Source organism: Thunnus maccoyii, chromosome 13 (assembly GCF_910596095.1).
Source record: "Thunnus maccoyii chromosome 13, fThuMac1.1, whole genome shotgun sequence".
Taxonomy (NCBI): domain Eukaryota; kingdom Metazoa; phylum Chordata; class Actinopteri; order Scombriformes; family Scombridae; genus Thunnus; species Thunnus maccoyii.
This window is the reverse complement of record NC_056545.1, coordinates 6,736,910-6,751,499: the sequence shown is the minus strand read 5'-3', so window position 1 is coordinate 6,751,499 and position 14,590 is coordinate 6,736,910. Positions and strand designations below refer to the sequence as shown.

Sequence of the window (14,590 nt, the reverse complement as noted above, 5' to 3'; positions counted from 1 at the left end):
CTTAAACATCCCCTCCAGACATGTTTTAAGATGAGTAAACCTGTTTCAGTGTTTATATGGCTACCTGACAGACCATTAGACTATATCCTATCCTTTAATACTGCGCTCCAAACAACAACAGGTGATGTGTATCCATATTATTGGTGGCTGTTTGTCTCCGCCTAGTGGCTGACTCAGGTTCTTCTTTGCCTTTAATTGACCTGCTGTATTTTCCACGCAGGTATTCTTAAAGGACAAGTTCACAATTTTTCAAGCGTGTCTTAAAACAACAGTCAGGTGTCCATATGAGCAGTGAAAGAGGTTTTCCTTGCTGTAATCATTCCTCCTGTTCATACTGGCTGTTAAAAGATCCCCTTCAAATGCCCTTTCAATGTAAGTGATGGAGGCCAAAATGCACAGTGTGTCCACACAGTCACTTAACAGTTTATCTGAAGCTTCTATTCAGCTTCAGCAGTCTGAGTTAGTCATATCAAGTGGATATCTGACACATTTACAGTCTTTTTAGCATATAATTCCCTCTTTGTGTTTCCCTGTTGAGCCGCAGTGGAAGTATAGTAACAAAAAGAGGAACTTTGGCAGTAAAAACACTGTAACATTGAAAGATATCTTTTAAAAAAAAATCAGGAAGTCTTGCTTGATATTTGTCCATAAGTGGTGCTGACAACCATGGGAAAAAAACAAAGGCACTCCGTCTTCAAGTGAAATAATATTGTGAATTTATTCTTATGGTATATATATATCCATTTAGGCCTAGTTTTTTTTCTCCCATGGTCTGCAACACTTGAGGACAAATATCAAGCAAGACTTTCTAGATCTTATTATTTGTCCAGTGAGCCGTCAGAACCATGCAGCGCTTCCTTCTTCCACTGTATTCTGTTGAAAGATATGTACTTGATTTGACTCATTTGGACGGCTGAAGCTTCATATTAGCTTCAGATAAACTTTTAAATACATTTCTGCTCGTCCTTTAATACTCTTACAGCAAATCCTGACAATGGAAATCCACACACAGTTTTATTAAAAGACACCTGAATATTTACAGGTAAATGTCAGACACACACCGACAGAGGCACCCGGTGTAAACTGCTCCAGCTTTTTCTCTGAGCCCTCCCACCTCCTGATGCACAGTATTTGCATACAGAGCAGATCGAGCACCTCCCTCACCGGCTTGGTTTTCCCTTCCTTGGAAGCACTCCACCAACCGGACTTTCCTCTCTAGTAGTCTGGCCAACAGAGGAGGAAGTTAAACTGGGCGGTTCAGCTGTCGGTTCCGTCACCGCTTCACAATCTCTTTACAACCTGAGAATCTGCGCGTTTTTGTTCCGCAGCGACTTCTCCGCTTTCAGAAACTTTTTTTCCTCTCTCTCTCAGTTTTGTTGGAGGGGGGTCTCAGCTGATCCGCCAACACCGAACTATCAAAATGTCTCTCCACACAAGGCAGAAAACCACGACGAGCTACCGGACGGTGAAAGTCGCCTCTCCGGAGCCGGTGAGCAACACGGTGATCTCTGCCAGCCCGGTGTCAACGCTGCCGTACGGGATGAACGGCTCCTACGAGACGGTGCGATACCTGGTGCCGATGCAGCAGCAGTCCTACGTCCTGATGCAGCAGCCTTACATACAACAGCCGATGATGCAGCAGATGGTTTCCCCGGTTTACGTGCAGGGTATGCAACACCTGAGCGTCAGCAGCCAGGAGTCCGACATGCTGTACCAGCAGCAGAGCGCGGTGGAGGTGAGCACCATGTTTCAGCCTGTTTTCTGCTCAAAATGAGTGTTATTATTGTGAAAAAGCAAACCTCTGAATACTCTATCAACATTATAACTTGCAGTGTCAGACCTCATATTGTTTGCACAGTGCAAAAGTTTAAACTTTGGAGACAATCAGTGATATTTAAATAACACTAGGAGCATAAGGAATGCGTAACCCATCAAACTACATTCCAGTTGGTTTATTAATATTAATATTGCTCTGTGCACACCAGCAACCAACCACCTGTAAACCACCTTTATTACCACCATAACTGATACATATTCACTCAGTGTATCCCTCTCAATGTTTCCTTCTTGTGTAAAGTTAAAATATAAAAACGTAGTAAAAACGAAGTATGTGAAATAAACGAGGGCTGCGACTAGCGGTTGTTTTTATTATCGGTTAATCGATTAGTTGTTCGGTCCATAAAATGTCAGAAAATGGTGAAAAATGTCGAAGCCCAAGGTGACGTCTTCAAATGTTCTGTTTTGTCCACAACCTAAAGATATTCAGTTACAATTCACATTTGAGAAGTGATTAATCGATTATTCATTGGTGATTAATTTAATAACTGATTAATCGACTAGTCGTTGCAGCTCTACAATAAACAAACACAGACTTCTGCAGGTGTAAGTCAAATATTTGACTTGTGACAGAGGGAGGAAGAGCTGTAAATATAACAGTAGTGTAGTTCTTTACAGTTTTATGTTGTTATTCATGAACATTTAAATTGATGAGAGGAGTGATTGTACTGAAGATGTTGGTTGTTTTGTAATTTAAGTCCTTTGTCGGTGTTCAGACACTTGTAAACCGCATCGACTGGACTCATAAGCATCTAAAGCTCAGCTACTTCGACTCTAAGCAGTGGACAGAGTTTAGTGGGAGTTTGAAACATCAGCTCTGTGCTGCTCTGTAGTCTTCTTCTCTGGTATTTGTCAGAGATAAGAGCACATAAATAAATATAAGGGTGAGTCCAGATTTCACTTTCTTCCTGGGAGTTTTTGGACTCTATTAAAATGTCACCATCCATCAGTAGCTTCAGTTCTCAGTGCACACTTTTCTTTTCAGTGTCAGATCACATTTGGGGGGGTTAAAGGATGTAATTCATTAGTTTGTCCATCACAACAAGTGTCACTTACTGCAGGGTGTAAACTGTATGAGGCCCTTTGCAGCCACCAGAAGAATATTAGCAGTGTAAGTATGTCGCCCATATGGCATCAACTTATTATTTCTGACACTGTGGTTTGAATTTTCACAGTCTATGATCAGAAATAAACAGATGAATATGTTGTAGTGATGCTACACTAACTATGAAGAACAAACCTTTTAACTAGATAAAGGAAAAAGTTCATTTAAAAATCATGCAAAAGGACATATTACACTTAATATGAGGAACAATCCCCTGATATAGTTTTTAGTAGTTAATAGTAGTTTTTTTTGAGAAACTGGGTGTAATGCATCTTTAAAATCAGACCTGTTATTTGCTGATTACACTTTTAAAGATATAGAAACACAGAATCAAGGGTCTTCCTGGTAGCCTAGTTGTTTAGACTCACATGATAGCAACTTTCCCACTTTGAATTCAGTCTTTGTTGAAGGCTAAAAAGGCGCTAAAAGCAGTCTTTCCAAAGAGGAAAAACACAAGTGGTATCCATAGTTATGGCTGGGTATCGTACCTCAATACTTCTTGGGTATTGACTGAGATGTACCTGTCGTGTTGGAATCAAATGCCTGGTCAGATTCTGTGGCTTGTTTGCGTATTCATTGATCAGCTACTTCCTGATTTAAGTCATGACAGTGTTGTTGTGTTGTTTGTGTTAACACAAAACGACTGAATGACCTCTCTAGGGTTGTCAATCCTGCCCTTTTCCGATTGACTAGTGATTCGACTGATTAATCCACCAATAGTTCCAGCATTACAATGAGTGTCAAGGTGGTTTTGTATCTGCACGGTTCTGCTCCTCAGTACAAACTGTGCTGCAGGCCTCAGAGTTTGTCACCTGTTAGCGTGCTTGGCCTCAGCTCTGGTTTGTCTAACTCCTCTTCCTCATAGATTACTTTAAGGAGGCAGCAGTCTTCTCCTGCACCTGCTCATATCTCAGCAGAAAACGCTTCCCCGCTTGCATAAATGATCACTTCCTGAATGCCTTGCCCTTCCCTCCCTATGAACCCAAGACCTTTTTTGAATAATATCTGCTCTCCCACATCTTCCTCTTCTGCTTCCTTTAGATTGCTTTGATTAAAATATATGTTCTTTATACCTCTTTCCTCAACTCCTAAGTTTATTTAATACATTTTGTGCAGCAGAATATTGTCTGGGCTTCCTCTGGACCTTCCTTTTGGCTTCTTGTCATCCTGATAATTACTAATTCAAGTTCATTCTGCTGTTTGAGTAGCTGCACTCAGAGCTCAGTGTGCGTGACATGTTTGATAGAGAAGTGGTGCCACGCCTGGTCTGACTCTGCTGAGGTGACACGCCCTTACATTTGAAGACTAACACATTCTTCCACCTGGTTCACCTGGATCACCTCTGATAAATTAGATTGATATAATCTACATCATCTATGCTTTACCAAGTGTACAATCTGTTATTGAGGTCTGTATATCTCGGTAGATTAAGGGCAACCAATGTTACTCTCATATGTCTACACGCCACATTTAAATGTCTATTAATCATCCAATAGGTTTTGAGATGTTGGTGTAATTTGAAGTGCTGAAATTAATGATTGGGTGACACAAAATTAAGCAAAAATTCCCAACATTTGCTAATCCTAGCTCCTAAAATATTTAGGATTTGCTGTTTAGTTTTATATAATTGTAAATGAAATATCATTGGGTTTTATTTGGTGGTCAAATAAAACGTACAGCTTGAAGACGCCACCTTGGACTGTTGGAACCTTCTGACACTTTATTTATTATTATTAAGTACTGCTTTTATAGGTAGTACAAGAAAATTGATAGGAGTACTTTTGATTATTCCCATCATTGAGAAGACTGTTTCTCTCTGCTGAACTGCTTCATGGTACAAAATCTGGAGACATTTTACTTGGCAAGTTGACTATAGATACATTTACCTCATCTGAATTTATTTTGACTGTTACTGGTTCAGATTCAGTTTTCGATTTTGTTAATGCCTCCAGAGTGACATCAGGGCAGAAGGACAAGTAGCAACATCCTTTTCATACTTTCGGGAATCAGTACTTTGCTTGAGGCTAAATGCTACGTGTAGCTTCCTTTTTTATTAAAGATCAATTTGCCCGGATCACACAAAAACATACTTCCTTTGCACCAGTGGTATCTAGCCATACAAACAGTTATTCCCTGTTTTGTTTCCAATGACAATTGTGGACAGTGAAGTTTGTTTTTTATAGTAATGAAGTGAGACGCTGTTTCTGGAAAGACGGGTTCCTATTAAGTTTTTCTAATGATTTCAATACTTTAAGGTTCACGAACAAAATTAAATTCTCCTCCATTGTGTTTAGATCTCAGCAGAAGTTTCATCAGTGTCAGAGTTAAACAATGATGCCAGAATTTTCTTTAGTGTTGAAGACTTGATACCAGCTTAGTGCAAGTTAAAGTTGGGGTTTGCCAGGTGATGTAAAGCTAACCTGACATGCCAGATGGTTTTTATGCACAGAACCATCTGAGAAGTCGTCCTTGGAAGCTGTTTGGAAAAGAGCAAACACTTTCAAATCTACTTGGCAGGTGATTGGATGAACCATCTGTCTATCACCGTCTATCACAGGCTAACGTCTCGCTAAATCCGCGCCCATAGCTGCCGTAGCAGTTCCCCGTAGGACGCTGAATGGTCCGAACCACTTTTGGTTTGGCCACAAGCGCATAACTTGAAGCCTGACAAGATGGATTCTTGCGTGATCTCACAATCCAGTAATCTCGTTAATCCATCTGCCTCGTAAGGTAAATGTTGCACTGTTGTGATGATGTAACGGAGAGATTTAATCAGATCGAAACTTGATACTTTTGTTGTTCAAGTCTCACAAGAAGCCGAGTCTTGAATTATGGTCACAATTCAGAGTCGAGTCTGTATGACTTGTTTGTCAGACAGTCAGTTTGAGTTCATATTTTGACAACATTGTGTCATGACTGACTTGGGATCATTAGCATTCTTATCTTGCATACACTAATGCACTTATCAACGGACTCTGTATTCACGGTGCTTCCACCGAGCTGAATCAGAAGTCCATGCTACGTGACACACTGCAGGACAAATCACACTGAAATCAGCTTTATTTGTAATAGTTTGTCTTCATCCAGTGCTTAATGGGTCAGCACATACAGTTCCAATCTGTTAACTCTACCTGACAATAAAGACTAAAAGCTTTAGTTGTTGCTGAATCAAGGCTGAGTCAAGATACACCTGATTGATTTTTTAATGAGAATGTTTACTAAAGGATAAAGATGATGCCGTACACTGTGTGTGTGTGTGTGTGTGTGTGTGTGTGTGTGTGTGTAGTACTCTGAGGACTCATTACTTTATGTTCATGTCTGACAGTCTCCTCTTCTTCTTTCTGTCTGTTTTTGTCTGATATTTCAGAGCGTCAGTGGACAGTCCTCAGTGTTCAGTCAGTCGTCCAGTCCCATCAAGAGCCCCGAGCCAAGTGTTGAGGAGGAGGCAAGGACACTCACACACACACACACACACTCACACACACTCACACAAACACACAAATCCACTAATTTACCTCAACATGAAACCCTCAGTGAAGCAGAAGTCTGGCAGCCACACAAGTATGTGTCCTTCACTAAGTAGAAACCCACTGGAGCAAAAGCTTTTTTTTTAAGTCTCGCCTTAGTTCAGTTCAGTATTTTGTCATCTACTTTACTTTGTGTTTTGTTGTAATAAAACACAAATGAAACGATACACAAACTGAAAAATAAAAGCAAATTAAGTTGAGATTTTAAGCATAAAAAAGCAAAAATCGATTCTAAAAAAAAACAAAACAGCTGACTACCAGGCAGGTAGCAGCAATGACCACGACTCTCATCTTTCCACAGGATTTCAACATTGGTACAAAAAGTTGTGTCAACATCAACATGTTTGCACTGGTAGAAAACTACTTTAGCATTCGGACGGTTAAAACTGGGCTACACCTGGTTGAAAAGTATTTTAAACGTCACTGTTGTTTTAATTGCATTTAATTGACTATATTTCACAATCTGGTCCTGATTCATATGCTGATGAAGCAATGACAACGTGCAGGGACCATTCGAAATCTTTTGGCACAATACATAAGTTGAAGGTCATGTTAACAAAAACAGCCAAAATTTGGATGAACTGACTGATAAGATTCTAAGTAAAGATGAGTATGAATTTGGCCAGAAATGCAATACTAACCCTCAATACTCAAATGTTTTTCTCCAGCTTTATACCAAAAACATACTGATTTTCAATACCCAGCTCTGGTTATTTGTAACGTAGACGTCTCATTTTTCAACCAAATGTGGTCCAGGTTCGATCTAAAAGTCCAGACATCCTTTGAGCTGCAAATGCTTATTGAAGTAGGTTTCTGCCTCTAGTAAATTTAAACATTTTTCTAACATTTAGAACGCGTCTTTTTGACCTTCAAATCAACAACATCATGCCTACTGGGACTCCTGTACAAGCTGAGCTACCTTTACCTGTCTGCTCTGTGCATTTACTTCACATTTTTGACATTTAAGATGATGATTGGATGAGTGTTGGTTGTTGCTGCAGTGTGGTTTTTGCCAACTCTCCAAAGGATTCACCATTTGAAGTATAGTCTTGTAATCGAACATGGAGCGAACTGAGAAACAAAGAAAAGGTAAAATGCAGAGGCAGTGTGGAGTCCATCTATTGGTTTTGTGCCGACACACCCATTAGCTTGAAGCCTCAACATGGGAACATGGCACTGTGTGAAAGTACAGTAGCATAATGAGCATCTTTTTTTAAAAAAAAACCTCTCAGTTCAGCCGGGGGCAACTCACTCGACAACATGCATGCTCTCTGTGTGTGCAGCTACACCCTGCTTTCACATTCACTATGTTACAGCACTTTGGTCATAATCACAGGACGTTCGACTGTCGCAATACTGACAACCCGTTCAGGGTGGGTGTTAAATTGAGGTGTGGCTGGATGCTTCCCAGAGCTCTTAGTTCTGGGTGGGTGCATTCCTTTGAGTTGAACCTGCAGTGTCATGTATATAGCTGTTGTCCAAATAGGGAGGCTCTCTGATTTATGGCGGCTGTGTCGGTGTTTTGATGCTGTTTGTCTTGGCTCGACCTGAGATAATCCTTGCTGCATTCACACATACTCAGTAGGGATGCAACAGATCACAAAACTCAATGTTTTGGATCATATCACGGTTTTGAGTCACGGATCGGATCATTTTTCAGATCAGCAAAAAAAAAAAAGGGAGACAAATATAACTTTGCTTTCCAATTACTCTGTAAAACACTTGAAACGAGGAACTTTTGCCCATGGTCTTAAATATAAACAACATTCAAGATGTCCAACGTTTAAATAAAATCTTAAAATATATAAAATATTCAATACTCAATTGTTAAACTGAAGTGCAATATGAGGCTTGATACCTTCCTCCTTTAAACATGGTAGTGAATGAAACAATAGCCTGTGTTCACATCATCAAGACTTGATGAGAACTTACAAACATGAACACACGTCTTGTCCTGCAGCTTGTTGAACGAGCCATCAAACAGACATTCACAGGGGAAAAGTGCTCCACTAACGTCAGTTAGCAGCTAGTTAGCTGCTCAGCTGCAGCACATTAAACAGCATGTAAACATACCTGCAGATGACCCGTTAGACGATGGTTTGGTCGTCGCTCTTCAAAATCCCTGCTAGCGACGTGCTGTCTGTCCATGTACTTGTACTTTACAGCAGTTTATTTATTTGGTCTCGGATGAGACATTAACTTTTGCAGTTAATCCGCAGTTCATATGCCTGCCAAACCATGGGGGGGGGCGATTCGTGCGGGTCACTGATCAACTACGTTCCGTTACACCACTAACACTCAGAAGTCACAATGACAAGTTTTACTCTTACGTTGCAGCCCATCATCAAAAACATCAGTGTTTGGTGAGAATATGCTTTAAATAGTGTAGATGTTTTCCCAAATTAAGCATCTCCATTTGCCTGAGTTTATAATTTGTCAGCATAATTGTCACTTTAGGGCTGCAACTGATGATTATTTTCATTATCAATTTATCTGTTCTAGTTTCACTGTTTTTTGTTGCTCAAGTTGACGACTTCAGATTTCTTGTTTTGTCCGATCAACAGTCCAAAACCCAAAGCGATTTAAGTTTTAAACACTTATAAAACAAAGAAAAGAAGCTGCAGATGATCACATTTGAGATGATGGAACCAGCAAATATTTGATTCTTTATAATTGACTTAAAATTTATAAAGCTGTCACTTTGTCACCAGTTTTGAACTTTAAAAAAAGTGTCATTTATTACATTTGTTTTAATTATCTGAGCTTTTTGACTCTTGACCGGTTGAATAGTTCAGTTCAGTTCACTTTGTGGTCCTACAAGAGGAAAGTGTTTTTGCAGTAAGGACTTGTCAAAGTCCATCAAGAAACTGTTCAAACTGCAACCAGCATGTATGAGAGAGGCGCTTTATGCTATATTTGGATACATGAAATAAATGAACATTTGAATCAACTGCTCCTAATTTCTAGAAGCCAGTATCTGTGACCGGAGGGAAGGATGTCAAAATGCAAAGTTGGTCAGGACTGGCTGAGAGGGATTTTGCATAGCAGAATGAAATTTACAATGTTTGCACTTTCTCGCAGCTTTGCATATTTGATTGTCGGCTGCAAATACAGCGAGCCGCTTTCCAGTGTCATAAAGCTGCAGTTATGTTTCTTCTTCCTTCTTCTTTTGAGAATCCAAACATTTAAAAAGTATGAGGAGCAAAGACTTGTAATTGTGAATTGTGAAGTTTCAAGTCTTTCTCACTTGCATCATCTGCAGAGTGTGCGCTGAAGTCATTGCCGTAACTAATCTGCTTTCCCTCCAGCTCTCGTGGTATGTGTTCAGTCTTGTTCTCAGGTACAACTCCAAGTGATTTGGGTTGTCAGGCTTCAGTCTGTAATCTGCTCATCAGCGTCTCTCAACAAGGCAGAAGAAATCGTTTGATGATTTTATTGTTCGGTGAGAACAAAGTCAGATAAAACTCGCTGTAGAGGAGACGACCACACCCCTCCATGTTTTCATACAGGAATGGAGGAGGGGTGTTCTCCTGCAGTAGCCTGGTCCTAATCTTTGTTTTTCTTCACAATTGTTGTCATTTATGTATTTCTTAAGGCAACAGAAGCGATTTTGAGGGTCAGTGCTGCTGTTTCTAGGTTTTCTTTGCTAACAAATTTTAGCTTCTTGACTAGACTCTACAAGTTTCTCATCTTGTAAAATGGGATTGTAATAAAAACAGACCCACTGGTGGAGCCGGCGGGCTTGAAGTGCTGAAATATGTGTGTGTGTGTGTGGCTCGAGTACTGTTAAGTGTCAAGGAGGCTCTACTTTTTGACCTCTGCTGTTCAACGACTGACATTCACTCGGCCTAAGGGAGCAAAAAAACTCTTATTGTTGCTCTGCTGAGTGAGGATGAACTACACACACACACACACAAAATATAAATAATACTCATCCATATTCATGTGGTCGTCTACTCAAGTTCTTTACAAAGTCGTGAGGTTAAACATGGGTGTCATTATATGAATTATAAAGACAAAATGGCGATTTAGCATTTCTTTATTTAAATCAAAGGAATTCAAGTTATGCACCACACCCTGTGGCAGCCAAAGAATGACATGGTTTCCTCATGACTGAATGACGGGGTGAGGTATATTCTTCATGTTTTTGTTGCTTTATTACCCGAGCACAATAAAACAATCCAAAATGACCATGTCAGTCTTCTTCTTCTACTGTGTTTTTTCAATTCAGCCTTTAAAGAATGTTCACAACAACGTCAGAATACCATCAGGTTTTTTTTTATGTGTGTTTACAGTCTTACAGTCTTTTGACAACCATGACAGAAAAATATGTTGCTAAAAACAACACTGCATGACTTATTAACAATGACGGTGATCAGTGTGAAAGTGGAAGGTGTGGTGAACTAACAAAGCCAAAACCAGCTCTGACTAGCTGCAACCTCTCAAGCTGAAACTCTGTTTCTGAAGACAATAGAAAAAGACAAATACTGTATCAAACCTGGAAATAAAAAAAGCAGATCTGCGTTATTATTTGTTCTCAGCTGATTCTCTGCTGAAACTCCGGGATGGATGCCACAGATCAAAGACGAAAAAGTCGGAGGACGAGTTTTAAAAATGTCGACTACAGCGAAAACCTACAGTAAAGGACGTCATATTGTCACATGCACCGTTCAAAATGAACCGTGACACGCCATCACAGCAAGTCAGTCAGCCTGTGATTGGTCAGTGATTGGTCCGTACAGATCCGTCTGCAGCTGTAAACTGATGTTTACAGGTTGGCGCAGGCTGCAGCTATGACTGTGTATGTTGGGATATTAATCACCTGACAGAGAGCGGTTTGATTATTCATTCAGGTGCAATAAAATGTGGATTTTCACATCGTAAAAGACGGATAAAAGTGATTTGTTTGTCCGTTTTCTCAACGTTTTTAACCACAGATACACGTAGATGCAACATCCGGGCTGTTCAAACAGGACTCTGGCCGCTCTTTACAGTAGAAAACACCAGACTTAAGTGCTGTTTGATCAGCAGCTGATCTATTGTAAAGTTCAACAGCTATTATGAACGAGTTTTAAAGTAAAAGCGTGTAATTCTGGCCTCTCAGGTGTGAGAATTTGCTGCTTTCATTTGTCTGAATATCTTTGGGTTGTGAACTGTTGGTTTGACAAAACAAGCAATTTGAAGATTTACTTTGGATTATAGGACATTCTCTGACGTTTATAAGCTTTTTTTTTTTAGTGTTTAGTTGGCGTTTACGGTTCAGTGACGGCAGCGCTCACCTGAGGAAGCTTGTTGAGGCGGCGTGATGTCGATCTGTGGTTCAGACACATTTCACACAACGTTTAGCGGATGCTTCTTTCTTTTGTGACGGCAGCGGGGAAGAAAAACCCTCTAGATGTCTGACATCGTGTAAACAATAAACTTCGAGGAGGTCAAAGGTCAAAGCCATACCGCTCTCAGAAAAATACTCTGGTGAGAGAAGAGCTTAGACGAGCTGAGTGAAAGGTGTTAGATTTTTCTTGAACAGGTCGAGGTTCAAGTGTGATTACGTCGTTGACGGACATGTTCGTATGAGGTCTGCGGTCTTTTAATTACAAAACCACAATGAGATAATTGTTTTTTTTTTGTCTCTGCTCAGCTGTTTTCTAAGAGGCTTCTCTGTGTGTGTGTGTGAAGTATTCAGATAGATTACAGGGTAGCGAAGGAGTGCGTCACATCGTGGCGACGCAAGAACGCCATAAACAAGACGTCATGTTTTTACAGTTTACTATCGAGGACGTTTCCTCAGTAGTTTGTCAGCCAAACTGAAAAAATCAGTTCAAATATGATTACTGAGTTTTAATTAAAGGGGCATAAATAACATTTTTATGTCTCACTGTCATGAAATGACTCGGTAGCTGTAAGAATTCACTGTCAACACCAACAGTTTAAAGCCTCTCGATCCTCCTTTTTTTTACGGTGTCAGCAAAATTCAGAGTTTTGCAGCCGGCAGACAGGTCTGCAACCATGTTTTCACACTGTCAGCTTGCACCTCGTCAGCGCTGGTTTGTGGCCTTTTAGAAATGTTTATCTGTGTTCTCTTGTTACAGTATTATGAGTAAGATGATACTGCTCCTGTCAGCTCCTCACGAGCAGCCAGATCACCGTAAAGATATTTGTTTAAGATGCTTATGAAGACATGCTGTTGAGCTCACTGACTTGTTTGAAATTAGATTCATAAATCTATTCATAAACACGTCTTTATGTTTTTATCTTATCACATCTGTACGCCATCTGCTCCGCAGCCTGTTGCTGATAAACACTCACATTTCTAAAGTTAAAGCCTCATGATGCAATCTGTGTGGAGTTGATTTCCGTGGTAATATGATGGTTTCATTCAAAATTCTGTCAGTTTTTGTGATAAATCCCACGTTGCTATTCAGAGATGAGATTTGATTTTGAGGAGGAACGCCTCCCTCCGCTGCAAAATGTATTTTACTTGTTTTTAAGTCGCTTGGATGTTTGAGCTTCACTGTGCAGATCGATGGACGTGCAGAGTTTGACACCAGAAGGTTGTTTTCACATCAAACAATCTGCTGACTGGGGAAAGTTTCTCTGTGCTCACACCCAGCAGTAAAACTCTGGAAATGAACCATGTTTGCATGTTTATAGATTCTGCATTTTTCAATGGAATTGAATTTTTGCATTGAATTTTTTTCAGACAAAAAAGAAAATTCTAAGTGTTTTTTTTATGTCTTAAACATGTCTGGAGGGGATCTTTTAATTTGTCTCCAACTGATGGATTATTAATTTAAGGTTGCTTGGTGATTGTGAAAGTTTAGCCTGATAATCAGACAGAATTGTCATTTGTCATCTCAGCAGCGTTGATCTCATCCGTGTTTGTTGCCATTTTCCCGGCAGTTTTTCTGTCAGTTTCCAGCACAGTAAGATGACGTCCACATTCATAATCCTGCCTATAACAGCCGTCAACGAGCACAACACCAGACCTATTTAACCACTGAGCAGATCAGTGATGTGGATGGCAAATCAGAGGTTTTGAACAAGGCTATAAAAAAAAAAGAAAAAGTTAGAGAGTGTTGTGACCAACGTGTGTGAAAGCTTCAAGCGTGTCATGAATGTGTAAAACTGAGTTATTCATCTCAAGTAACATTTACTTTGACATTCTGCTTTCTTGCTGAGAGTCAGATGAGAAGAAGTGTACAGCATGTCATTCCTTACTGATCACTTCTACTACTGCTACTTACTCTTTCATACTTTAAACTTGTAACTAAGTAAACCTTATTTTTCTGGATTTTGTGAATTCAGTTTAATGCTGCTTTAGACAATAAAGAGCAAGAATAGAAAGGAGGATGTTGTACAGTTGGTTGACTGCTGAGCTGCAGCCAAAATCACTTCAGTTAAAATACAAATAAAACAAAACAAAATAACATTATTCATATTTTCTGTATTTGAACTAGCTGGTGCTTAATTGAGCATTTTCTAAAACGGTTATGACCGTTGCATGGCAACAAGTAGACAGCTTGCTAATTATGACTAATTGAGAATTAAACTCTGTGTAGATGAAGTTTTACATGATTTATGCTTGTGAACACCTCAACCTGCTGCCTCACATCTGACACTGTTCTCTCACACTCAGATCCTCCCCTCCAAACTGACGTTTTGTCAGTGCTCAATTTTGTTGCCATGGTGACTCCTGGATCACATCCAGTCCCTATAATGATTGTTGGAAAGGGCTTGCTTGGTATTTCATCAGCAGGTTCTGCTCAATACAGAGAGAGAAAACGGTCACAGCTTCCTTTTTGTTACGTAACTTCTAAATAAAAAATGTCTTTACAAACACGTCCTGCGTGCTACAGCCGGAGGTGAGCCTCAAGATCACATGTCGCGTCACCGCATCGAGGAGAAAATCAAATCTTTTCCTCATTGCTGCACTTTTTCACATAACTGGCGAAGGCTTGAAGCTGATGTTTGCCAAGTGACGCCAAGTTTTAGATGTGACTTCCTGGAAAGTTTAGCTGAGAAGCTGACCTCAGGAACGGCACAAGAGTAGTGACATCATGAAGAAGAGGCTCATCTCTCTCAGAATAATTTCTGCTGTAACAGTGACAGCTGTTGGTTTTAA

General features: G+C 40.0%; 1 protein-coding gene across 2 annotated transcripts in view; it reads left to right on the top strand.

Moving 5' to 3' along the window:
• The first annotated feature begins 980 nt into the window (after nucleotides 1-980).
• Nucleotides 981-14,590, top strand: part of pof1b (POF1B actin binding protein) — a 36,639-nt gene continuing 23,029 nt past the window's right edge. The window contains exons 1-2 of one of the 2 annotated variants that reach the window (XM_042430337.1): nucleotides 981-1,735; nucleotides 6,309-6,386. In XM_042430337.1, coding sequence (XP_042286271.1) covers nucleotides 1,421-1,735; nucleotides 6,309-6,386 — 393 coding nt within the window. In that variant the 5' untranslated portion in view covers nucleotides 981-1,420. The remainder of the gene's footprint in view (nucleotides 1,736-6,308; nucleotides 6,387-14,590) is intronic. The other variant, XM_042430338.1, reaches the window with a different exon arrangement.